Consider the following 26,012-nt stretch of genomic DNA (forward strand, 5'->3'; position numbering starts at 1 on the left):
TCATCTTCACATAGGCCTCCTTCTTCCTCTTAACAAGAGATTCCACATCTTTGGTAAACCACGGTTCCCTCGCTCGCCCCCTTCCTCCCTGACTGAGTGGTACGTACTTATCAAGAACATGCAATAGCTGTTCCTTGAACAAACTCCACATATCCAGTGTGCCCAACCCTTGCAGCCTACATCTCCAACATACACATCCTAAGTCATGTCTGATGGCATCATAATTGCACTTCCCTCAGCTATAACTCTTGCCCTGCGGGGTATACTTATCCCTTTCCATCACTAACGTAAGGGTCACCGAATTGTGGTCACTGTTTCCAAAGTGCTCACCTACCTCCAGATCTAACACCTGGCCTGGTTCATTACCCAAAACCAAATCCAATGTGGCCTCGCCTCTTGTTGGCCTATCAACATATTGTGTCAGGAAACCCTCCTGCACACATTGTACAAAGGACGACCCATCTAATGTACTCGAACTATATATTTTCCAGTCAATATTTGGAAAGTTAAAGTCTCCCATAACAACTACCCTGTTACTTTCGCTCTTTTCCAGAATCATCTTCGCCATCCTTTCCTCTACATCCCTAGACCTATTAGGTGGCCTACAGAAAACTCCCAACAGGGTGACCTCTCCTTTCCTGTTTCTAACCTCAGCCCATACTACCTCGGAAGAAGAGTCCCCACATAGCATCCTTTCCGCCACCGTAATACTGTCCTTGACTAGCAGCGCCACACCTCCCCGTCTTTTGCCCCCTTCTCTGAGCTGACTAAAACACCTAAACCCCGGAACCTGCAACAGCCATTCCTGCCCTGCTTTATCCATGTCTCAGAAATGGCCACAACATCGAAGTCCCAGGTACCAACCCATGCTGGCAGTTCCCCTACCTTATTTCGTATACTCCTGGCATTGAAGTAGACACACTTCAAACCACCTACCTGAACACCGCACCCTCCTGCGAAGTCAAATCTGTGCTCCTGACCTCTATACTCTCAATCTCCCAAACCCCAAAACTACAATCCCGGTTCCCATGCCCCTGCTGAATTAGTTTAAACCCCCCCCCCCCAAAGAGCACTAACAAATCTCCCCCCCATGATATTGGTGCCCCTCAGCTTCAGATGTAGACCATCCTGTCTATAGAGGTCCCACCTTCCCGAGAAAGAGCCTCAGTTATCCAGAAATCTGAATCCCTCCCGCCTGCACCAACCCTGTAGCCACGTGTTTAATTGCTCTCTCTCCCTATTCCTCATCTCACTATCACGTGGCGTAGAATTAGTCATGTGATGCGCGGCGGGAATGCGCGATGGACTGGGATGTTTTCTCGACTGTCTGTAGTTTCTTACGGTCCGGTGCCGAGCTGTATGTGTACCAGGCTTTGATGCAGCTAGATAGGATGCTTTCTATGGTGCATCTGTAAATTTTGGTTAGAGTCAATGGGGATATGCCGAATTTCCTTGGTTTCCTGAAAAAGGAAAAGGCGCAGTTCTTCTTTCTTTATCGTAGTATCGACTTGGGTGGAACAGGACAGATTGTTGGTAATGTGCACACCAAGGAATTGCAAAGTGTGCACCACCTCCACCTTGGCACCATTGATGCAGACAGGGTCTGCTATATACTTTACTTCCTGAAGTCAATGACTTGCTCTTTAGTTTTGTTGACTTTGATGGTGAGATTGACGTCGTTACACCATGCCACAAGGTTTTCGATCTCTCTCCTGTATTCTTGCTCATCGTTGTTGGAGATCCGATCCACTACGGTCGTGTCATCAGCAAACTTGTCGATGGACCTGTAGGCAAGCGTTGCAACACATTCGTATGTGTCTCGGGAGCATAGTAAGGGGTAAGTACGTAGCCTTCCAGCACCCATGTATTGAGGACGATCGTGGAGGAAGTGATGTCCTTCATCCTTCATGATTATGGTCTATGGTTCAGAAAGTCGAGGATCCAGTTGGAGAGTGGGGAGCGAAGTCGTAGGTTCTGGAGTTTTGATATGAGCTTGGCTTGAATTATGGTGTTGAAGGCGGAGATGTAGTCAATGAATCGGAGGCTGACGTAGGAGAGTGTGCTGCAGGAAACGTGGAATCGAACTCGCCCTTGTGCGTGGGCAAGATGCTGTCCAGTTTGACGTGATTGGTCTGAAGGGCACTAGGATCCCAGGTTCGATTCTCTGCTGGGTCACTGACAGTGAGGCGTCTGCACGTTCCCCCAGTGTCAGCGTGGGTTTACTCTGGGTGCTCCGTTTTTCTCCTGCAGTCCAAAGACGTGCACATTAGGTGGACTGGCCAAGTTAAATTGGCCTTAGTGACCAGAAAGGTGAGGACGGATTTTTGGGTTCCGTGGACAGGGTGGAAGTGAGTGCTTAAGTGGGTCGGATGGGCGATCGGGTGGGAGTGAGGGCTTGTGGGTCGTTGCAGACACGATGGGCCGAATGTCGTCCTTCTGCACTGGTTGTTCCATGTTCTCTCAAGTTGCTGGGTATAGTTGCGCTGAGTCTGCTCTCTGATGGGATTATCTTTAGTTGTGTACACTGGTTTCGTGAATGCACCGATTTGTATATCGTTCAGAATTTCTTCTACAGTTGCTTCCTTCCTTTAACTTAATATTATATGTATATTGTACATATACAATGTACAATATACATTGTATACAATAAATATATTATATGCAACTCAACTGGCTGAAAAGGAACGTTTTCTCCCCACTCACTGTTCCCTGCCCATCAGCCAATGCTTTATCCATGCTAATATATAACCTGTAACACCACGTGCTTTATTGTGTGACTTAACCTCTTGTGAGCTACCTTTTCGAACGCCTTATGAAAGTTCATATAAAACAGGTGTACTAGTTCTCCTCTATCCGGGCTGATTCAGACTTCCACGAAAAACACAGTCAGTCAGACATGATTTGCTTTCCTTGGAGTGGCGACAATGTCGGCGGACATTCCTGAATAAAGAAAACACCCACAATTTCAGGTATGCATCATTTCTATTAAAGAGCTCTGTTTAAAACATACTATCCAATCGGTTAACATCTTTCTCCCTCGAGATAGGTTAAGGCCCACTGGGAATGTCCAGCAAATCATGCCCAATGGAAAGTGGCGTGAATGCATTTTTAGCAAATTTGCATTTTACCTTTATGCATCCCACTTCAAAATTATCTTATCAACTCCTCACTAAGAAAGGTTCGTCACTGGCTCGATGGTGATATTAATTTTTTTTTCTTTATATTTAAATTTTAGAGTACGCAATTATTTTTTTACAATTAAGGGGCAATTTTGCGTGGCCAATCCACCTACCCTGCACTTTTTGGGTTGTGGGGGTGAAACCCACGCAAACACGGGGAGAATGCGCAAACTCCAACAGAAAGTGACCCAGAGCCGGGATCGAACCTATGACCTCGGCGTCGTGAATTAATATTAATATGACGGGGCATATATGCAGCAATATTGTCACTGGAATAGTAATCCAAAAACCCAGCGTAATGGCAATTAGGCATGGGAACTAACGATGAATTAATTAATTCCATCTTTTTATTTGCGTTCTCGGCTCTGGTTCTCTCCGATGATGGCAATGCATGAACGTATGTATACAGAATCCATTGACCGGACTCATTTACCACAGAGAACGCGGTGGTTCTTCATGGTAATACACTCATAGGGACAAATGTGAGGAAAATGTGGATTGGTGAGAAATAGGCCGAATAGACAATCCCGTCTAGTTGTTTTTATCGCCAACACATGAAGATACTCTGGTTGTCAGAGAACAGGCACCTCGATCAAAGGGCCTCTAATCCATTTATTGATGATAGTCAATGAGTTGCTCAAAAAGAGCCTATGATGTGCTACACTTTCTTCGGTACTTCTTCAGAGATGTGTTCCGAAGCCTGTTCATTCTTCTGGTATGTTATACAGGAAAATAACGACCAGGATATTGTACCCAAAATCTTGATATGGAGGCCAGATAAAATAAAGGACATGCTCGTAGCTATTTTTACGACAGCAAAAAGTCTGGGCAGACTGTCCAACCGAGAGAAACGACTTGTATAGAGGTGGTGGTGCGTACAGGTGATTGGTACATATATGTTTCTTTGTTAGTTTCTAGTTCAGCGTTCCCAGTTTTAGTATACTTTTTCAGCTATCAGCGAAAACTAATTTGTTTCTGTAAATTGGGCGTTTTTCTTTTCATATCAGATTGAAACGTCGATACAAAGTGTCCCATCGAGTTTCCGATTTTTCGTCTTTCTGTGGATTGCACGGTGATGTGCAACATTCTCCAGTCCAGGACATTTAAGGTCAATACTGTATGTCCGAAGTCACATATGCGACTGACCAGGTGAGGTTATCAAAGCACTTTGCCTCAGGGACATGATAAATCTGGTGGGTTATGGGCAGCACGGTGGCCCAGTAGATAGCACTGCTGACTCCCGGCGCTGAGGTCCCAGGATCGATCCCAGCTCTCGGTCACTGCCCGTGTGGAGTTTGCACATTCTACCGTGTTTGTGAGGATTTCTCTCCCACAACCCAAAGATGTGCAGGGTAGGTGAAATGGCATCGCCAGCCTGTCCCTTAATTGCAAAAAATGAATTCGGTACTCTAAATTTATTTTTAAAAAAGAAATTCGTTGGGTTCTACGAGAATGCAAATGTTTCACGGTCAGTTTTGTTTCTTATTGAGCTTTTTGATTATTTTAGATTGTACTTAATTTGCTGAATAACACGATGCAAAATCATGACACAGCTCCCTGATTCACGTGCGAGACACTACTCAGAATCATTGCGCTGTAACCGTATTTACACTTTTTGTTGCATGAACTGAACAACCGTTCCTTACAGAGGACGACGTTGCCGGAAAGAATGCAGGTAAAAGGAAAACACTGCGCTGTAATTCTACAACTGGTTTCATTTTATCCGCCCTAAAGCAACGCCCATATTGTAGAACGATTACAAGTGTTATTTTCGCTTGTGGAGAATTCCAGTCGATACATATAATTAAGTCTGACACTCCGCACAGAAGCATATTTTCAATAGAATGTCGGTGCCATTTCAAAGTTGAAGGGACTGTGTGCAAATTTAGCATAGTTCGCAGCATGCTGCAGACAGGCATAGTTGATTTTCCAATTAGATAGGAAAGTTTCAAGATCATTGACTTTTTGTTTACCGAATTATTTGCTATATTTGCGCTTCCCCCTCTCAACCAATATGATTCAGAGGGTTGTTATTAGGCGCAGGTTAGGGACTTAATATGATCAGATAATGTAAATAATGACAATATGCGTAATATTGTCCAAAACAAGAATAGCATCAAGCACAGCTTGCACTTGAAAGAAATTCAATTAATCTGGAATCTTCAGAAAGAAAATTTCAGTGAAAAATCATTTGGAATATGAGGTGCTGATTTGTCGAACTGTGAATTTGATACGTTTATTTGTTTCATCTGTGTAACGTAAGCGACAAATGCAGTTACTGAGATCAGAAAACACTATATTATCTTTGAAACACGATCAAAAGCAAAATTATTTGAGTTGCTCCTTCAACTCATTCCCTCTTCGCGCCCACTTATCATATTTGGTGATTCTCTGGCAAATGAAATAGTCTCTGCATCAGCCATGAAAATTCGCAAGAAGGGAGCTTCGAAATTCTAAGCAAGGGAAGTTCACAAATTCACGTATACTTGTGTGATGAAATTTCTCCTCATTACCGTCCTAAATAACGAGATGATGTGGCCATGCTTTCAACACTGAAAAATCTGAATCTCTGACGATGAGACTGCTAGAGTTGACTTCGGAAAATATAATTCCAAATCCTTCACCACAGAGTTTCTTGAACTAATACAGACAACCTGGTAAATATATCTGACATATGAGTCAACAGCTTAGTTAGTGGTCGATTGTATAACATCGAAGAAAATCTTTTGAAATAAAAACAACAGTGTGGAAAGATAGAGTATTAGTGGGAAGAACGGTAGCATTGTGGATAACACAATTGCTTCTCAGCTCCAGGGTCCCAGGTTCGATTCCGGCTTGGGTCACTGTCTGTGCGGTATCTGCACATCCTCCCCTTGTGTGCGTGGGTTTCCTCCGGGTGCTCGGATTTTCTCCCACAGTCCAAAGATGTGCAGGTTGGGTGGATTGACCATGATACATTGCCCTAAGTGTCCAAAATTGCCCTTAGTGTTGGGTGGGGTTACTGGGTTATGGGGAGAAGGTGGAGGTGTTGATCTTGGGTTGGGTGCTCTTTCCAAGAACAGGTGCAGACTCGATGGGCCAAATGGCCTCCTTCTGCACTGTAAATTCTATTAAATGTATGATAACGTTTTGGGTCTATAGTTAGTATTTCAAAAATCTTTGTTCTAATCTTCAATCTCCAATATCCACAGTGTTTTGATTCTGGATACATGAAGCTCAGACTTCTTTCGTTAAACAATTCGTATATTGCAATTTGTAGGTCGATTTCCTACTTTTCTCTCCAATTCCGAAGTTGACAAATCCGCAAATCTGAAATGTGGATAATTAATATCGAAACTTATAAACAGTTCCCACCAACTCAGTTATGAAGGTGCAGTCAAATGTAGTCACGCAGACACTAATGCACGTGATAAATATACAATATAACCTGAGAAAAGGTGTGATTCAATAACGTTTAAATTGAACATAGACAGCTAACAAAGCCGACTTTTTTTTCAGAAATCCAAAGAATTAAAAAGTATTTGCAGGGTAATCGTCAGAAACAAAAAATAAAATGAGTCATATAATAGTCATATATTTTGGTGTAAAGTATATATCATGGCGCAAATTCCGGCCCTTAAATGTTGAATTGATTATCATTCGTAATGTTACTGTCGTTGAATGCAGGTGGTTGGATGGTTTGTGTTTGGAATTGGTCATTACCTGGGATGAATGCAATTGCTAATTGCCAACAGAAGGACGAATATGGCCCAGCTCGTGCTGGGACATGGACACCGGTATTTCCATTGCAGAAACAGGATAAATGGTACAGACGCTTCGCGGATTGGAGAATATCCCACTTTTACTAAAATGATCGTGGGAAACTATCGACGATGCGACTGAACGCAATTGGAGTGAAGACACCACTCTGAAGTGATCAGGGTGTGATATCAAAGGAAGTTATGATTTGCCGGTTGCAAGCACAGTCATACTTTTCCTTTATTAAGCTTTGCCAAAAACGTGCAACATTTCCGATTGATTCACATTGGCTTCAGGTTGCCTGTTAAACCTCAATGCAATTGTCGGTCAAATGCTGACCGACTTTAAACGACTCTGACTGTGAAATTGCTTCTTAAAGTTAGGCTGTTTATCCATTTTGTTAACATTCTAATGAAGTCAAGATCCAATCGGCCTTTGCGGAACCAAGGAGAACATGAAAAATCATGTTGATGAATTGCAAGTGCCACTTGATAGCAAAGCCTATGGAGCAGTCCATCACATTTGTAATCGACAAGAATGAATTGGATTGCTATGTTTATCGGCACATGTTATAAACGGAGTATCAATACGCCAAGAGCCAGATGCATACCAAAAATGCATTTTAACGGTAGCAGCATTGTCTGGTGAATAACTGATTCTGAAGCAAAGCTTTTCATGAATAGTACAGAATGGTGTTACGGACATAACCTGTGCTGTATCTTAGCCTTTGGTCGTTCTTTCACATCACGGGAACTAATTTCAATTTTTTGAATATCCAGCACTTTGATGTTGGTGCCGTCCAGAGGAGGGCCAGATTGATTACCCGCGCAACCAGTTTGGTAGAAAATAATTATGATCACATTATGATGATCTATTCAGCATTGTGTTTGCCACGGTTTTGCTGATTTCCTTCTCTCGTGAGATTGTCAGTATATCGGAATGTACGAAAAAATTAATTTTGAACGGTGTGAAGTTATTCGGCCATCTGCTAGTGAATAAAAGCACAACTTATTGGATTGCAATTTCACTCCACATTCCTTCCTGCACCCAATATCTTTTCAGGCCATTTTTAATCAAGAATCCATCTAGTTCTGCATTGAAATACTCAAAAGTTCTGTTTCCATTAACGTTTGGGAAAATTGTTGCAGACACATTGAGAAAAAATAATATTATCCTCATTGCTGTATTTAATGAGCGATCCTTTACATGTAAAAAGTGACCCCTGGTTGAAGATCCTCCACCTCCAACAAAGGGAAACATCTTCTCCATATCCAAAGTGTCAACATTCCTCAAGATATTAAAGGTTTCCACCAAATCTCACCTGATTCTTCCACGCACTCTTGGATTCACAACCAAACACTCCAACCTTTCCACACAACACAAGCGCCCAGGCGCGAGATTGGTTGAATAATCCTCTCTGAGCAGAAATTGTGCACGTTGTCCTCAGGACTCGTTGCTTTGTTGTCCAGTGGCATTTAGGCAGAATACAGTATCAGTGGAGAGCTTAGTTCGTAACCGCTGTTTGGAATGTGTGGCGTCCTCATGCTGCATTGGTCAGTCATCCTTACGTAAAACTAGTGCGGCATTATCTTGTGATTCTTGCTTTACTTGCTGAAGCACGGTTGGTCCACTCTCTTGAAGATAGTGTTTAATCGTTTAACATTGCGAGATATGAAATCACTTATTGCCCTGGTAATTTCAAATATTATAGATCTAGATTTGCAGAGGGTTGAGCTGATATTGGGATGAAAATATCACACAATATGAAAAAAATTATCCACAATCTGTAAATTGGACTCTATCTCACTAAAACCCTGAAGTGGGTATTTCAAATAAAATCGCAATCAGCAGTGTCGCCCACCCCCCTCCCCCGCGACAAGCAATTCCTCAGACATTGTCATCACAGTCCTCCCAGAACTCTTCTCATCCGGTCAATTAAAACCTTTCCAGCCGAAGAAAGTGACAAAGTTGCCCGAACCAGACCGCAACCCCCGCCGACATTGCCGTCCATTAATCCAACAATATCCTCTGCCAGGCAATTAGGAAGGCAAAGGCCAAACAATTGGCCCTCTTTCCCTCCATCAATTCAGGCATTGCCGGTGCCCCAGAAATCGCCGCAACTGGGTCGGAACTGACCTCTAACCCCCACAATCCTCCATACCACCTCCCAGTGCCAATCCAACTCCTCATTGCCCCAGAACATGTCCGCATGATTTGCTCGCCGGCGCCCACACTTCTCACACGAGTCCGCTACCTCCTGGATGGATCCACTCATCCTGGCCCGTCATGCGCACCCCGGGCTGGATTCTCTGACCCCAGGCCGGGTTGGAGAATAGCGTGGGAGTGGGGGAAGGGGGGGGCGCTATTCACGTAACGCCACCCGGACGCTAGTACGACGATTCTCCAGTCACAGGAGAATTGGCGCCATTGGAACTGGAGCGGTCAGCACGGCGCCGGTGGGGGTCTGCTACATGTGGCCTCCACCGGCGATTCTGCACGCGGGTTGGGCCGAGTGGCCGCCGAGACAGGCAGAGTTTCGCCTGCGCCGTTCACATGTAGTCCCACCCGGCGGGACCTCAGTGTACATCCTACATGGGCAGGCCTGGTTGTGGTGCAGGGGGGGGGGGGGGAGATCCGGTACCGGGGTGGCCTCCACCGTGGCCTGGCGGGCGATCGTGGCCCACCGATTGTCGGGCCGGCTTCTCCGAGTGGGCGCCTGTTTTAATCCGCGACGGGCCCCGGTACATCTGCACCATGTTGTGTCAGGGCCGGCGGGGAGAATACATGTGCGAGTTCGCGCTGGTCGCAGTAGGCATGTGCAGACTCACGGCTCCAGTTTGACGCCCGTATAGGCAGCTCCGTGAGTCACTACAGTGCCGTGCTGGCTCCATGTAAGGCGCAGGATAGCTGATCCTGGGTGCCTGTTGATGCCATCCTAAAACCCGACAACGCTTACGACGGCGTCAAACATTAGCCTCAGGATCAGAGAATCCCACCCCCTGCTCTCAACCTTAAATTCAATCAAGCTCATCCTCGCACCGAAGGAGGTCGAATTTACACTAAACATCACCTCATTCCACAAACCCATCGTATGTTCCGCCCCCCTCAACTTCTCTTCCCATTTATTCTTGATCATCATCACCTGCGCTTCCCTTTCTTCCCCCAGGCAACCATATACATCACGTATTCAGCACTCGCCCTCCCCCTGCGGGAGAAGCATCGGCTACAGCGGGTATGTCTTGGCAGCTTGCGGACCCTCCCCCCCAACCCCCACGCCCCCCCTCCCAAATCTTCTGCACAAAGTTCCTCACTTGCATATATCTGATTTCACTTCGTTTCGGCAGTTCTAACCTCTCCCGTAGCTTTGCCAGATCTGAAAACGTATCTTGAAAGTGCAAATATCTTGCCCATCCAGCCTCCCTCCACTTCCAATATCCGCCATCCATCTCCCCCGGCTTGAATCTATGGTTTGTACGCAACGGTGTCAGCACTGACATTCTCTCCATTCTAAATTGTCTCCTCAACTCGGTCCACACCTTAATCGTGAGCTGTCCCACCAGTCTCACCGTGTACCTGCCCGGCGCTAGGGGAAGCGACACTATCACCATGGCCCTCAGGTTTGACCCTCTACAGGACCCCACCTCCATCCTAACGCACTCTAACTCCTCTCCCTCACGCCACCGTCTCATCTTCTCCACGTTCGCTGCCCAGTCATAAAGAAGCAGGTTTAGTAAAGCCAATCCCCCTTTCTGTCTCTGAGTTTTTAACAGGGCCCTCTTTAACATTGGTACCTTCCAGCCCATATAAACTCCGAAGTCACTGCGTCCAATTTCCGGAAGCATAGCTTAGGGAGAATCTGGAATAGCAGCAAGAACGCCGGCAGTAGGTTCACCTTACCACCTGTGTGAAGTGCACTTCTTAAAACACCATCAAACGTTTCCACCAACGCTGTCAGGTTGCAGTGGTGCATTTCCTACCAGTCCCCCGTACCTGCACCCCCAGATACCTTACCCTGTCCCTGGCTAGTCTAAACGGCATCGTCCCCAGATTGACTCCGCGAACCGCCGTATTCTCCGGAAACACGTCACTCGTGCCGACATTCAATTTATACCATGAATATGCCCCGAACCTCTCCAGTATCCCCATAATTCTCCCCATACTCCAACGGGTCAAACGCAAAACAACTATACATCGTCTGCATTTAACAACACGCAAAGCTCCCTACTCCCGTTCACAATCCCCTGCCAGTCCAGTGACCCCGCCAAGGGCCATTGCCTAGAGCTCTATCGCCAGTCCGAGCAACAGCGGTGTGCAAGCCAAAACTCCAAGAACTCATCTGATGCACCCGTACATTCGCCTCCGGGGCCACATTTCGCAGACGCATCCACCCCACAAATGTTACGCCCAACTCGAGCCTTCCCAGGATCTAAACAGGCATCTCCACGACACTCGGTCAGTAGCCTGCACTGCATCCAGGGAGATCACCACGTCCGATCCCTTCGATAGGGTTATAATCACGTTTAACGGCCTACTAATGTTATCGGAGAGTTAGTTTTGTCCTCAGTGACAACACACAGAACATACCCCTCCATCCTCCCCACCACTAACCTGACCAACAGGTTCACATCCATGTTTAGCAGAGAAATTGACATTTTTGGTCCACGCCCATTCTTCGGGATTACTGTAATCGATTCCCGTGTCAATATTCTTGTAGCTCCCCTTCTCCAGTGCTTCGCTATGCATCCCCAGCAAATGCAGTGCCTATCCTATCGCAAACTCCTTGTAGACCTCCGCCGAGTAGCAGTCCGGCACCGGGGTTTTCCGCCCTATACTATCTATCATCTCCCTCAGCCCTGACCGCTCCTCAAGTGCAAATTCGTCCCATATCTCTTTCTTCGCCATCTGGCTCAGCCCTCTACAGCTTCTCGTAATTCTGCCGAAATGCTTCAATAATCTTCCTCATCCGACCTACCTCCTTCTTCCCTGTACACACCCAAAAAATGTCCCTCGACGTGGCCTGTCTCCACAGCTGGTGGACAAGAAAATGGCTCACCTTCCTTTATATTCATATGACACCCCTTCCCCCATGCTCTCCACAACTGTCTGAATGTATTTCCCGTTGTCAGTCTATCAAACTGCCACTGTAACCTTTTTCTCGGCGGCAAGCACTCCTTATTGGGTGCGCTCGAATACTTCTTGTCCACCTTGACTGTTGTCCAACAACCGTAACTATTCCTCCACATCCTCTTACGCCATGAACAAGATAGCTTATCCCGAACCACCGCCTTCAACGCGCCTCAAATTGTGGCTCCCACCACCTCCCCATTCTGATACAACTCCATATGTTCTCTGATCACCGACCACACTTCCTCACAAAACCATTTGTCCTTCAAAAGCCCTCACGCCAACCTGAATTCCGGCCTATCATCCTGCCTCGAGCCTAATCAAACCTCTAACAAATGCGGTGCGTGTTCTGAGATCATGATGCCCGCAATTTTGTCTCCATCACCCTCTCTAACCCCTCTCAAACTAATCAATTCTGGACTATGCCTTGTACGATTTAGCAAAGACGGAGTACTCCCTCCCCTCACCCCCACCCACCAGATTCCTAAACGTCCACGAATCCACCATTCCCATTCATTCCAGAAACCTGTCCAACTGATTCACCATCCTCAACCGCCCGATAATCTTAGGGCTCGACCTATCCACCAGTGACCAGCACACAGTCGAAATCACCCCCATAATCAAATGATGGGAAATCTTTCCCATGAACCTCTTTACAAACTCCACCTGGACACTATTTGGCGCGTATACACTTATTAGCACCTCTCTTCTAGCACTCCTCCCATTATCACATACTCCCACCCAGGTTCAGGGCTCCTTGGCCCCCGACAGACCATGTCCTTTTTCTCAGTGGGGAAAGACACCCCCACGACTTTGAATCAAACCACGAGTGGAATACCTGACTCATCTATCAGTTCCTCAACTGCAGCTGATCCTTCACCCAGGATACCTCTCCACCAGAAAGATACCACTACCTTCAAACTCCTCAAGTGCGAAAAGCTGAGTCCTCTTCACCGGCCCGTACAGTCCCTGTTCATTCCACGTTACTGGAATCTTCCGCCTCCACTCCGTTCTACCGTCTGCCATCATCCCCTTCAGATTGTCTGTGTGGAGTCTGCACGTCCTCCCCCTGTGTGCGTGGGTTTCCTCCGGGTGCTCCGGTTTCCTCCCACAGTCCAAAGATGTGCGGGTTAGGTGGATTGGCCATGCTAAATTGCCTATAGTGTCCTAATAAAAGTAAGGTTAAGGGGGGTGGTTGTTGGGTTATGTGGATATGTGGGTTTGAGTGGGGTGATCATGGCTCGGCACAACATTGAGGGCCAAAGGGCCTGTTCTGTGCTGTACTGTTCTATACCTCCTAAATTTCGCTCTGAAACTGGCCCTTTAAAGGTGCCTATCTTTTCAGCCAATGGCCATGCTCAGTCTCCAACTCTGCCACGTCTCGTCCATCGCTCCCAGTCATCGCCTCCCCACGGCTCCTCCCATGTGCAACCTGGTCATCCCCAAGCAGCCACCTCCCCCATCTCACTTCCGTCCACCAGAATTATTTGCCCGCGTAGCAGCTCAGATGCGAAGGCTAATCCTTTCTACCCTTCCCCTCTGCCTTTCCCTCCGCTGTCTTCGCAAACATCACTCTGTGGACCCTCCCTTCCCCACACTGACAAAGACACGTGAAAAAGAAAACGTCACCCCTCCAGACAAGGACACCACAGATGGCGAGGAGGGAGTGGGCTAATTGTCCCCTTACACACTTCTGTCCCCCTAACAAACTAAAACAGCAAAATAACGAACCAAAAAATCGTCCACCCTCCGTGACCCCACAATGCTCTCATCTTCCGAACACTGTGGTTGCAGATCTTCCTTTTCCAAGCAACATTCAGCTCACCCCAATTTATGGTCTCCGATGCAGTCAATCGCCCCTTCTGACGTCTCAAAATTATACTCCCGACCAACTAAGTCTAACCATTGTTTCGCCGGGCACTTACCGCAAATTGAATCTGCCTTGGATCCAGCACCACTTTGGACTGGTTGAATGCACCATTTATCTTTGCCAGATCCGCAACGGTATCTTCGTAAAATTCGGACCCGGTTCCCCTCCCATTCACACTTTCTCTTCCACCTAGCGCACCCCAGGTTCTTCAACCTTGCAGAGCCTTACAATCAGCGCCGACGGCGGCTCTCCAGCTCTCGGACTTGTCTCAGGGACCTGTGCATCGTGCCCACCTCTGGCGCCTTTTGCAACACCCTTTCTGCCACAAGCCCCGCGGCATCCTTCAAACGTATCTCTTGGTAATTGTAGATTCCACTCCCTCCGGTAGGCAGATGATTTCCACATTCTGACTTCATGACATTTTCTCTTGTGTCTGAACCTTTGCCCTTAGCGAATTGCAAAGTTCCCCCGGCAGCACCACCTTTGTCACCACCCGAGAACTCTGGTCGTACATCACCTCGCACATCTCCCGCATCTGCCATCCCTGTACCTCGAGATATATCTCCATTTGCTCCATGGATTTTTCCAGGGGTGCCACTGCTCCCTCAATGGCTTTCGTAGGACCCTTGTGCAACTCCTTTCGTTGCTGGCAGAATTCCTCATGAATAAACGGCATCAACTACTCCAAGAAATAGCAGGGAAGGGATTATTATAGATGTGAAATATGAAAACATGCTGCTGTGCAGACGAACATGGGTGTCCTAATGCTGAGTCGCAAACAGCTGGTCTGCAGGTGCAACAGGTGATTAAGAAGGCGAATGGAGTTTAATCCTTCATTGCTAGAGGAGCGGAGATAAGGCACGGGAGATTATTTGCAACTGTTTAGGTTTTTAGTGAGGCCACACGTGGAGTATGTGTTCAGTTGTGATATCCTTACCTGAGAAAGGACGTATTGGCGCTACAGGGTGTGCTGAGGGGATTCACTGATATCTTCCCAAAACGCTGGTTAATCCCAGAGTTGAGGGGGTTGGATTACGAGGAGAGGTTGAGGAGACTGGGACTATACTCATTGGAATTTAGAAGCTTGCGTGGGTGGGGGGTATCTCATAGAAACATATAAAATTATGAAGGGAGTAGATGGATAGATGCGGGAAGTTTTTTTTCCACTGGCGGGTGAAGGCAGAACCAGGGGGCACAGCCTCAAAATAAGGGGGAGTAGATTTAGGACTGAGCTCAGGAGGAACTTGTTCACCAAAAGACTTGTGAATCTATTAAATTGCCTACCCAAGGAAGCAGTTGTATCTCCCTCATTAAATGTTTTCAAAATAAAGATAGATCGCTTTTTGAAGAATAAAAGAATAAATGTTATGGTGTTCGGGCGGGAAAGTGGAGCCGAGTCCACAAAAGTTCAGCCATTATATAATTGAATGGCGGACCAGGCTCGAAGGCCAAGGTGGCCTTCCGGTTCCTGATTCTTATATTATGTTCTTATTTTCAGTTTTCCAACTTGCTACGCGCCGTCTCCTCTGCAATGTTAAACACTGCTACTGCGGCACAGCTTTCCACCAGTTCCTTGGACAGTTCCGCCATCTTTTTGCCAGGTCTGCTAATCTGAAGACATGCCACTCACAAGATAACTTCTCATCCACAGCATCAGCTACAGTTTCCATACCAAAACAGGCTCGATTGCGGGTAAAATACGTCAAACCAACGGATCTGATCCGGAGCTACCCTCTGTGCGTCCATTGAGTCCATGGCGGACACCCGATGTCGCAGACAGATAGTAAATGTAAGGTAAAGTGGTGAGTAACTCTTTTTCCTTCGGGAAACATTTGCTAAAGCTATATGCCGATTTAGCCAACTCCCTCAATTTGCATGCTAGTCAGTGGCAATTGTTCCACAGCATCGGTGTGCCCGAAACTGTGAATTTATTGTATTCGTGATTTCAGCCAAATGGTATTCAGAATGCAAAATATTTATTCATCAGTTGTGGGAGGACGGTTTTTGAAGGATAATTCTTTGACCATTTGTGTTTATATGCATTAATGTGGAAATTAAGTCAAATTTGAGGAAGCCTTTCCCAGCTTTGTCAAAATATATGATGTCTTTCGGCAACCATTGGGACAGGCCAAACACAGGAATGCAGTCAGAAATCATTTTCTGTCTATAAACTTTTTTTTCCAATTAAGGGGCAATTTAGCGTTTTCAATCAACCTACCTTGCAGATCTTTCCGTTCTGGGGGCAAAATTAGGTTAGGTGGATTGGCCATGCTAAATTGCCCGTAGTGTCCGAAAAAGTAAGGTTGGGGGGGGGGGGGTTGTTGGGTTACGGGTATAGGGTGGATACGTGGGTTTGAGTAGGGTGATCATGGCTCGGCACAACATCGAGGGCCGAAGGGCCTGTTCTGTGCTGTACTGTTCTATGTTCTCTATGTTCTAAAACCCACTTATAATCGGGGAGAATGTGCAAATTCGACACGGGCAGTGGCGCAGAGCCCGAAACTCGGCGCCGTGAGGCAGCAATGCTAACAATTGTGCCAACGTGCTGCCAGACCGAAATCCTGCCTGTCAAGCCACAGCTAGTTATCGAAACTATTCTACAGGAGATCAGCAAAGTAATGGATTTATTTTTGCCAAGTCCAACCTGTACTTGCAAGTCAACCTGAAAGCAACAAGAATGGAAAACCGGCCCTGTTACTAGAGTTTTCGCAAATTATTTATCTTTCCTTGAGCAAAGCGGCAGTAACACACAATACGTGGATGCAGAGACAGTAAAACTGCCAGAATTGAAGCAACCTCTGCAACTTCAACAAACATCGAAGCATCTCACTGCTGAGCATCATGCGATATGGATTTGCCCTATTGATTTGAAAAATCGGAGTTGAGCACATCTATACCAAATCCAAGTGCTCTGTTTTCGAGAAGTCGAAGAACGACAATTAAAATCTCTTGCATCTGACACCGGCAATCGGAATGCTTGTGAACACTTCCCAGGTTTTCATCACAGAGTCGTTCTTTTCTGAAAATGCCGCACGAATATTGTATATTACCCTACGAATATTACCCTTTCACAACTGTAAAATGTGCCTGGTCATGGACGTTAGGAGTCCAAAATGTAATTATGCAGTCTGTTGCCATTCATTAATCTTGAAGAAATTACAATATGGCTGTTCATAACTTCACTCTGTTAGATTCCACATTCCTTGCCTAACACAGACTGACAAATACGAGAGTACTAAAGTTGTCAGCTACCATCCTTTGCTGAAAAACGACGTCAGAGTTGGTTTGCTGATTCCGATAATGAAAGCCGAGGAGCCAGATTCCATAAACAGGGTGAATTGAAAATAGGGCGTCGACAACACATGCTTATTGTTCCGCACAAACATATCGAAAAGCCAATCCGCAGGAGCGTGACTATTGCGACTATTCACTTGGAGACGTTACCTGACGGCATGAAGTATGGAGATAGACTCTTTGGAAGGGCAGTTGAAGAAGAGAGCAGAAACAGAAAGCTCATCTGATTGGGAAGACAACTTGAAGAAAGCGGGTACTAGTGAAACCTTCTCTGGCAACTGTTATTTCCAAAGAACGAAGAACAAAGAAAATTACAGCACAGGAACAGGTCATTCGCCCCCCCATCCTGCGCTGATCCAGATCCTTTATCTAAAACTGTCGCCTATTTTCCAAGGATCTACTTCCCTCTGCTCTTGCCGCAAATGATACACAGACAGCCAAGCCAAAGTGGAGATCCTAAACCACAATTGACGCTGAACACACACATGACAGGCACGCTGGAAACCATTGTTTGATAAGACAGAAACCTTCATGAAATTTGGAAGAAGGTGGATGAGAGGCTGTTTGGCGTGGTTCAATTGCTAAAACTACATAATTCTATTCTTTCACGGAATGTCACAACTCTGGCCATTTTGGACTGAATCACAGAATAGTTCAGTGCAGAGGACATTACAGTGTAAGCTGGACGGAATGTACAATTGATGCATTTCTATGGCAGGTTAGTCCGAGCGATTAGTTCGCCATCTTTCGAAGCAAACAGAAGTGAATCACATTGTTGATAACCTGCAGAATCAGCTTGGCTGTTCATTTGACTGGTTATTTCCCTGTATAAGTTATTGATTAATCCAGATGATAAGTTTATGTCCCTGAGCTTACTTTATCAAAATTGTTCAATATATGAGTTCCTCAGTTTATTGATTAATTAAACTTTATTTCGCCATCTATCGTTCTGGTATCTGAGCTTTACTCATGATATCATGATTGCTCGTCACTACCTAAGCAGAATGAGTCCAAATCTAAAATGGAAAATGTATTTAGTTGCAACGCTACCTTCAAAATTTCTAAATATGCTTCTATACTCATAACTACTGAGATACAAGTATTTCTCTGATTAATGCGCTGCAATGTACACCTTTGGGACCTGAGTTCAGCGTCACACTTGATAGGTACAAGGTGCAATATTATACTTTATCTCCGTACAAATTGATGCCATAATGCTACGTGTCAAAATTTCCCATGAGACTATAGCATTAAAATCGCAGTCCCCCAACCCAGAATCTTTGAAATATTTACCGTGATGTGAGACACGCTTTCCTTGGTTATGGATGGCTTGACTTGTCATACCTGGCCCCCCAAAAGCCTAATACATTGAGCAAAATTTAAAAGAGAACCAAAATGATTCCAGCATAGCCTTGTTTATCAACAGCTTTTGTTTTTCCTTTAGAACTTGAAACATTGATAAAGTCACTGAAAAAGTCAGGTCTGGAAAATAACTGTACTGCTGCGACATGCCTATTCGTCAGTGTGAACGTTCATATCATTAACACTGTTTACATTTCGTATTTCTCACATTTAATTTGAAACATAACATGTTTCCTTTCATAGACGTATATTTTAAATGCTTTCATTCTAAGAGAATAATGTCCACGACTACTTTCAGTAATGACACATACATAGAAATAACCGATCTCCGTTTAGTGGAAATTGTAGGTGCATTCTCGCTGCCCGCAAATCTAAAGTCAACTGAATCCTTCTCGCATTTGTTCCACAGCCTTCCAATTCTGGCTGAAATTGAAAGTGGCAGCATATCGTTCGTCAGAACAGCGAGCTGACTGGTGTTGTGGTTTGGACAGGACACGCTCACATATCTAGCATCATCTCCCCTATTCAAATATGTTGAAAGGTTCCTTGCTTTGAACGCATGTTCGTGGTTTAGTGATCAGCTGAGTGAATGAATGGCAAGATGAAAGGTTGAATGCTTGAGGAAATAGGTATGATAGTTTATTTGTGAAGACGGGTACTAAGGATCAATTGGGCCACTGAAAGTGATGGTTGATGGTCAGGTGGTTCAACAAGTTGACGAGTATATTGATGAGTTTCATAGGTGAATGAAGTGCTGATGTATGCAAATGTTTTATCTGATTATAAAAGTATGTTGGTAGCTCAGTGAGGCGGGAAGTTGGCCCGGAATTAGATCCGTGATGTGGGTAGTTTTATAGGTGCTTTATGTGATGGCTTGGTTCGTGGTTCAGTGAGCATATAGGTAGGTGCATGATGTCGGTAAGTGCTTTGGGGTGAGATGTATACGTCGGAGAGTTGGATGAGATATGTAATGTATGGATATGGTGGAAAGTTAGATAGTTGAGTACATTTCTAGGATGGGCAGGTGGGAATGTGGGTATGATTTGTAATTGAATTGATGGATGGATAAATTGGTAGATGTATGGGTATGTTGGCGATTTACTTCTTTGTTATGGTAATATGTGAGATATGGCCAAATTAGTGATACGGTATGTGGGGTTGCTGGTCAGCAATCTGTTGTCATTACTCTGATGAGTGAGTGAGTGCTGCTGGTGAATTGATATGCAAATCACTCTGGTGTGGACGCAGGATCCTCTTCTGTTGCGTGAGATGTATCTGCAGTTTCAAGGAGTCTGCTTATACTGAGTGTGCTCTGTGAGGGGTGCGGTCTTCATTTATGTAAACTGGTTATGCCGCTGTGGTGGGTAACAGTGTTATGTACCTGGATGGTTGAGATAGGTGGCTAAGGATGTTACTGAGACGGTGATGTAGTTAGATTCGTGTGTCTTAGTGGACAGGTGGATGAGATGCATATAACGGCAATGGTTGATGGGGTTGTTATGTGGGTAGATGCATGGGTAAGTGTTGATGGGCGAGATGTGAAGGTTGGAATCTGAATGAGGTGCTAGTACTTGTGGTGTGCATTTGAGGGTAGGTGGCAAGTGCATCATCAGGTAGAGAAACTCATATGATGCACCAGTAGGTGCTGGTGGTATCTGTGTTTTAGGTTCGTGGGTGACGTGGCAGACAGCTGTCGCGGCCATGAGACTTTTAAATTGGGCGAGTCATAATGTGTGAATGTGTATGAGTTGGCTGCGTCAAATGGCTGGAGAGCTGGTTCGCGAAGCAGAGTGACGCTAACAGTGGCGCTTCAAATTTATTAACGACTGACGTTACTCACTCTTTTAATTTTTGGAATCCTTTTTTTCCTATTGAAGATGGACAATCCACCTATCCTGCGCATTTTTGGATTGTGGTGGTGAGACACAAGCAGACAAGGGGAGACTGTTCAAACGCCAGATGAACAGAGACCCGGACACGGGATCGAACCCGGGTGATTGGCGCCATCAGACAGCAGCGCCAACCACTGCGCCACCGTGCCGCTCTCTGCGGAAGTTCCACATGTAGGCCCCGCCACCTCGACATTGCCGCTCACCTGAGATGTTGTGATCATCAGATTAAGTCACCACAGTCAGCTCCAGGTCAAAAATGAGAAAGACTTACCGACCTCTCGGATGTGGAGACATGCACATTTATAGTTACGGTTGACTGCTGCCAGGCAATGGACATTTGAGTAGTTCGGTAAATAGCTGAGTGACGTGTGTCGGGCAGCAATTAGGTAAGGTGGATGAACCTGACAACTTGTTAGGTGAGGAAATCACGTCCGGCAATTAGATGGATGACGCAGAATGCTGTGCAGATGCGTGACTTACGAAAATGGCTATTTCGGTCCTGATATACAGGTGGATATGTAGGTAAGTAGATAAGTTATGTAAGTCTTTAGGTGCTTGAGTTATGTGGAGTCGTTGTGGTGAGGTTTAACAGTCTAACAATGTGGATTAGTAGATTCTGTTGATAGCTCAACCAATCATCAGGTGTCTAAGATAGGAGGTGGTTGATGGAGGTAGGTGGTGAGGTTGGGGACCCGTTTGCAATGTCTCGAAGTTGATTAATTGTTGAGGTGGGTTTGTGGGCAAGTCAGTGTGGTTAGTAAATGGGTGTTGTTCGTGCTGTTAGTTAGAATGATTTTGGATAGGTTGTTGAGGTGAGTATGTGGTTGAGATGGTAAGATATGTAAGTCTGGGGCTGAATGGTATCACAGTGGCCAGCACTGCTGCCTATGGTGCTGAGGACCTGGGTTCGATCTCGGCACCGGATCACTGTCAATGTGGAGTTTGCGCATTCTCCCCGTGACTGCGTGGGTCTCACCCCTACAACACAACGATGTGCAGGTTAGGTGGACTGACCACACTTAATTGCCCCTGAATTGGAAAGTAACAAGTAGGTACTCTAAATATATATTTTTTAAAGAAAATAAATGATAGGTAGGTATGTCGGTGGTGATTTCTTGGTTGTGGTGATAGTCTTGGCCTCGATGTTCATTGAGACATTGCATTTACAGTGCATATGGATGCTATTCGGCCAATCGAGTCTGCACTGGCCCTCAAAAAGAAAACCCTATTCAGGCCACTCCCTCATCCTAACTCCTAATCCAGGAACCCCACCTAACCATTCTGGACACTAAGCGTAATTTAGCATGACCAATCCAACTAATCTGTACATCTTTGGCCTGAGGGAGGAAATCGGAGCACCCGGACCAAACTCACGAAGGCACGGAGAGAACGTGCAGGCATAGGGAGAACGTGCAGACTCTGTACCAAGACGCAATCGAACATGGGACCCTGGAGCTGTGAAAAAATTGTGCTAACAACTGTGCTACCGTGTTGTCCCGTGTTACATTGAAAATTGCGAGATGCATGAGTTTAATGTTTGAACAGTTCAATGGTATATACGGAGATAGGTGTGTGAAGTGGCTGAGGGTATTCGTATGTCTATGTCTGCATTTGCATAGCTTACTACGTTGGTACTTGTGTCGGTGCACAATTTGTGCACTGTGGATATGTTGTGTAGTTGGGTTGGCACATATGTGATTACTTGGAATATTGCATTACTGGTGACTTTGAGGTGATTGGTAGGTATGAGAAGTGGTTGAACAGGAATGTGTGCAGCTGGATACATGGCAATTGTGTGAGAAATTAGCTAGTCCTGCAGTCATTGCCCTTTCCTAATTGTCCTTGAACTGAGGTGGTTGCTAGTTCATTTGAGGAGGCATCGATCAATCTACCACATTGCTGTGGATCCCGACTAACATTCAGATTTCCTTCCCTGAAGTGCACCAGTGAACCAAATTCCTTTTCAGGGCAATCGGCAATGCTTCTCTCGTCATACTGAGGCATTTCATTCCAGAAATCTTTACTCAGTTATAATTATGTCTTTATGTTGTATTTGGAATCCAGGAGCCAAGAACATTTTCCTGTGTTTCTGGCTCCCTAGTCCAGTGACAATACTACTGAGGTATATTCTCCGGCAACATATTTAGATATATTTTGGGAACTTGTGGGTAAGTCGAGGACCTGGATGCGTATGTTTTTTCGGTGTGCCGCAAATGGGTGTGGGCGAATGATAAGGGAAGTTCCACTTCTGTGAGGAGGCATTGTTCAATGATGTGACTGACTCACTGGTAGGTCGGCTGTTTGGTATCTGAGTATGTGCGTACTTTCATTGAGAAGAATAAGAAGGTAAATCAATTAGTTTATTATGTAGTTAGGTTGATAGACAGTGACGAGGGTAATGATGTTCGAAATTGGGAGAGTAGTTGTCTTTTTCTGTTCGGCTTGCAAGTGAATGTAAAGGTAAATTGAGTCAGGTTGACACGTTCTGGAGTAGGACAATTTCATGATTAGTAGGCTGGAAGGTAGCTAGGCGGTACTTAGTTGGATAGGTGACTTTTTTGGATGAGTGAGTGGATGGGCATCAATGAGTTGGGCATTTAGGTCATGAAGTTGGATAATGTGTCTGGGTGTTGAGTTCAATCAAGTAAGTAAGTGGCATGGTCGGTCTGTGGGTGAGGTGTGTCCATTGAATGATCAGTGTGTCAGATGGACGAGTAAGTGTCTCTGGAGGTTGCTAACGTAGATAGACGATAAACGTAGATAATTGAATGAATGACTAATTCCGTAAATGTTTCAGTGAGCATGCAAAGTGCCCAGATACAAATGTACATTGGTGACGTGAGTGCTTGGAAAGAGAATGTGGTGGGGAGGGTAGTTGGACAGGTATGGAGGTATAAGAGGTGGCTAATCTGGCTTTATAATTCAGGTGTATGCAGGGAGGAAGATGACTGATGCTTTTAGGTGTGGCGGTGGTAATTTGAGTGATGAGCAAGAGTGTTGACATTTTACTTTGCAGTTGGGTAAGTATGTATCGGGTATCTGCGCAGCATACGTTGTTTTCAGGGAGATCAGTGGTTTTGATGAGTAGCGATGTCCTTCGTGAATTGGGTACGTTCTTGCTGGTCATGATGGGTGAAATTCTTTTTTAGTAAGTGGCTGATTTAAATTATTTATTGAGATGTAGAAGATCACTATGTAAATCGATGGGTAGATAGTAACTGGGTGATTGACCATTTAACCAGAAAATCATAGGAAATATGAACTGAAGTCGACCATTCGGCCTCTCGAGCCTACTCCGCATGTAATAGGACCATGGCCATTCCTTCATTCCTCGCGTCCACTTTTTTTCACTTCTCTGGTAGCCCTGGATTCCCTCACTGATCAAGAATATGTCCTTTGTAGCTTCAAAAAGGTTTAGGGTCTGCCCCCAGAACACTCTGTGAAAATGAGTTCCAATGACTCACAGCCATCTCGAAGAAGAAATTCCGCCTCATCTCAATCTTAAATGTCGCACCTTGATTCGGATACTATGCCCTCTACTCCTAGACTGTCTTATTGGGTGAACCATCCTCTCAGCATTTAAGCTGAGAAGCCCTTTATGATTCTGATTAATATTTAATTTGAAAAGTTGTCGGCAATGATCCAATTTTAGCACTGGACTATTTTGAACACAACTGATTACAGGCTGCCAAGTTGAAAAATAACGCATTCTCTCCACTCCTTTTTTCCTACTCATTGGCCAAATCTCTACCCATGCCAAGATACCATCTCAGCACAATGCGGTGTTATTTTATGATTAGCTACTTGTCAGGTGTCTTGCCTTCTGAACGTCCATACACTGCTGGTTCTCCACCATCAACTCTGGTTGAAACTTCCTCAAAAAGCTCAATTAAATAAGTTAGACACGATTTCTATTTCTTGAAGCCAGGATGACACTGCTTGATTAGATTACGATTTTCCAATTGCAAGCAATTGCTTCTTTAATAATTTATTCCAATATGTTTCCAAAAATAGGTGCTCTGCAAATCGTCCTATGGTTACTCATTTTTAGTCTGCCTCACTTTTTCAACAGTGGTAGTGGAAATAATTGTCAAAAGGAGCGAAAAGGACTTGCGTGGTCAGCATAGCAGTGTGACAGTATCGAAGTTGCTGTTGTTTGCTTGTTTGGTAGTCAAGGCATCTGGAAGACAAACGGATCTCACTGGAAGGTGCGCATGGTGCTGAGTTGGATTCTCACTTCTGGAAGTTTAAACTCCTGGGCATTATGCAAGTTTTTCCTCACGTTCGTTAGTCCGCAGTCACGATGCGCCTTTCCCTATGTATAGCTCCGTTGGCAGGACAGTTGGTTCGTGGTGCTGAATGATGAGGAGTGAAATTCCGTAACGGCTGAGATTACTCATAAAAGGTCCCGCTTCTCAAGCATCACATCGCTTAATGTGTGGTCATCTTTAATGAAATCACTAGTGTTCCCACTTAAATGGGGAGCAGGTTTCAGAATATGGCGACTTTACTTCATAATATAGAAACATATAAAATAACTAATTCCCGATGGTCTGCTGACATGAAGATTTGAGCCTGTACATTTTGACAAACGAAGGCTGCCCGAAGGTGGCAAAAGTAAGTGAGATGATGTGGACAACATAGAACATTACAGCGCAGTACAGGCCCTTCGGCCCACGATGTTGCACCGTCCTGTGATACCCTTCTAAAGTCCCTCTACACTATTCCCTTATCGTCCATATGCCTATCCAATGACCATTTGAATGCGCTTAGTGTTGGCGAGTCCACTACTGTTGCAGGCAGGGCATTCCACGTCCTTACTACTCTCTGAGTAAAGAACTTACCTCTGACATCTGTCCTCTATCTATCTCCCCTCAATTTAAAGCTATGTCCCCTCGTGCTGGACATCACCATCCGAGGAAAAAGGCTCTCGATGTCCACCCTATCTTATCCTCTGAACATCTTGTATGCCTCAATTAAGTCCCCTCTTAACCTTCTTCTCTCTAACGAAAAAAGCCTCAAGTCCTTCAGCCTTTCCTCATATGTTCTTCCCTCCATACCAGGCAACTTTCTTGTAAATCTCCTCTGTACCCTTTCAATGCTTCCGCATCCTTCCTATAATGCGGCGACCAGAACTGCACACAATACTCCAAATGCGGCCGCACCAGAGTCGTGTACAACTGCAACATGACCTCATGGCTCCGAAACTCAATTCCTCTACCAATAAAAGCTAACACACTGTACGCCTTCTTAACAACCTTCTCAACCTGGGTGGCAACTTTCAGGGATCTATGGACATGGACACCGAGATCTCTCTGCTCGTCCACACTACCAAGAATCTTACCATTAGCCCAGTACTCTGCCTTCCTGTTATTCCTTCCAAAATGAATCACCTCACACTTTTCTGCATTAAACTCCATTTGCCATCTGTCAGCCCATCTCTGCAGCTTATCTATGTCCCTCTGTAACTTGTAACATCCTTCTGCACTGTCCACAGCTCCACCGACTTTAGTGTCTTCTTCAAATTTACTCACCCATCCTTCTACGCCCTCC

General features: G+C 45.3%; 1 protein-coding gene across 1 annotated transcript in view; it reads left to right on the plus strand.

Moving 5' to 3' along the window:
* LOC119976764 (spindle pole body component 110-like) overlaps positions 1-26,012 on the plus strand; it is a 546,263-nt gene that overhangs the window by 208,948 nt on the left and 311,303 nt on the right. Inside the window, exons 21-23 of the mRNA XM_038817508.1 lie at positions 4,828-4,854; positions 6,678-6,707; positions 18,650-18,685. Coding sequence (XP_038673436.1) covers positions 4,828-4,854; positions 6,678-6,707; positions 18,650-18,685 — 93 coding nt within the window. The remainder of the gene's footprint in view (positions 1-4,827; positions 4,855-6,677; positions 6,708-18,649; positions 18,686-26,012) is intronic.

The sequence above is a fragment of the Scyliorhinus canicula genome, chromosome 13 (assembly GCF_902713615.1).
Source record: "Scyliorhinus canicula chromosome 13, sScyCan1.1, whole genome shotgun sequence".
Taxonomy (NCBI): Eukaryota; Metazoa; Chordata; class Chondrichthyes; order Carcharhiniformes; family Scyliorhinidae; genus Scyliorhinus; species Scyliorhinus canicula.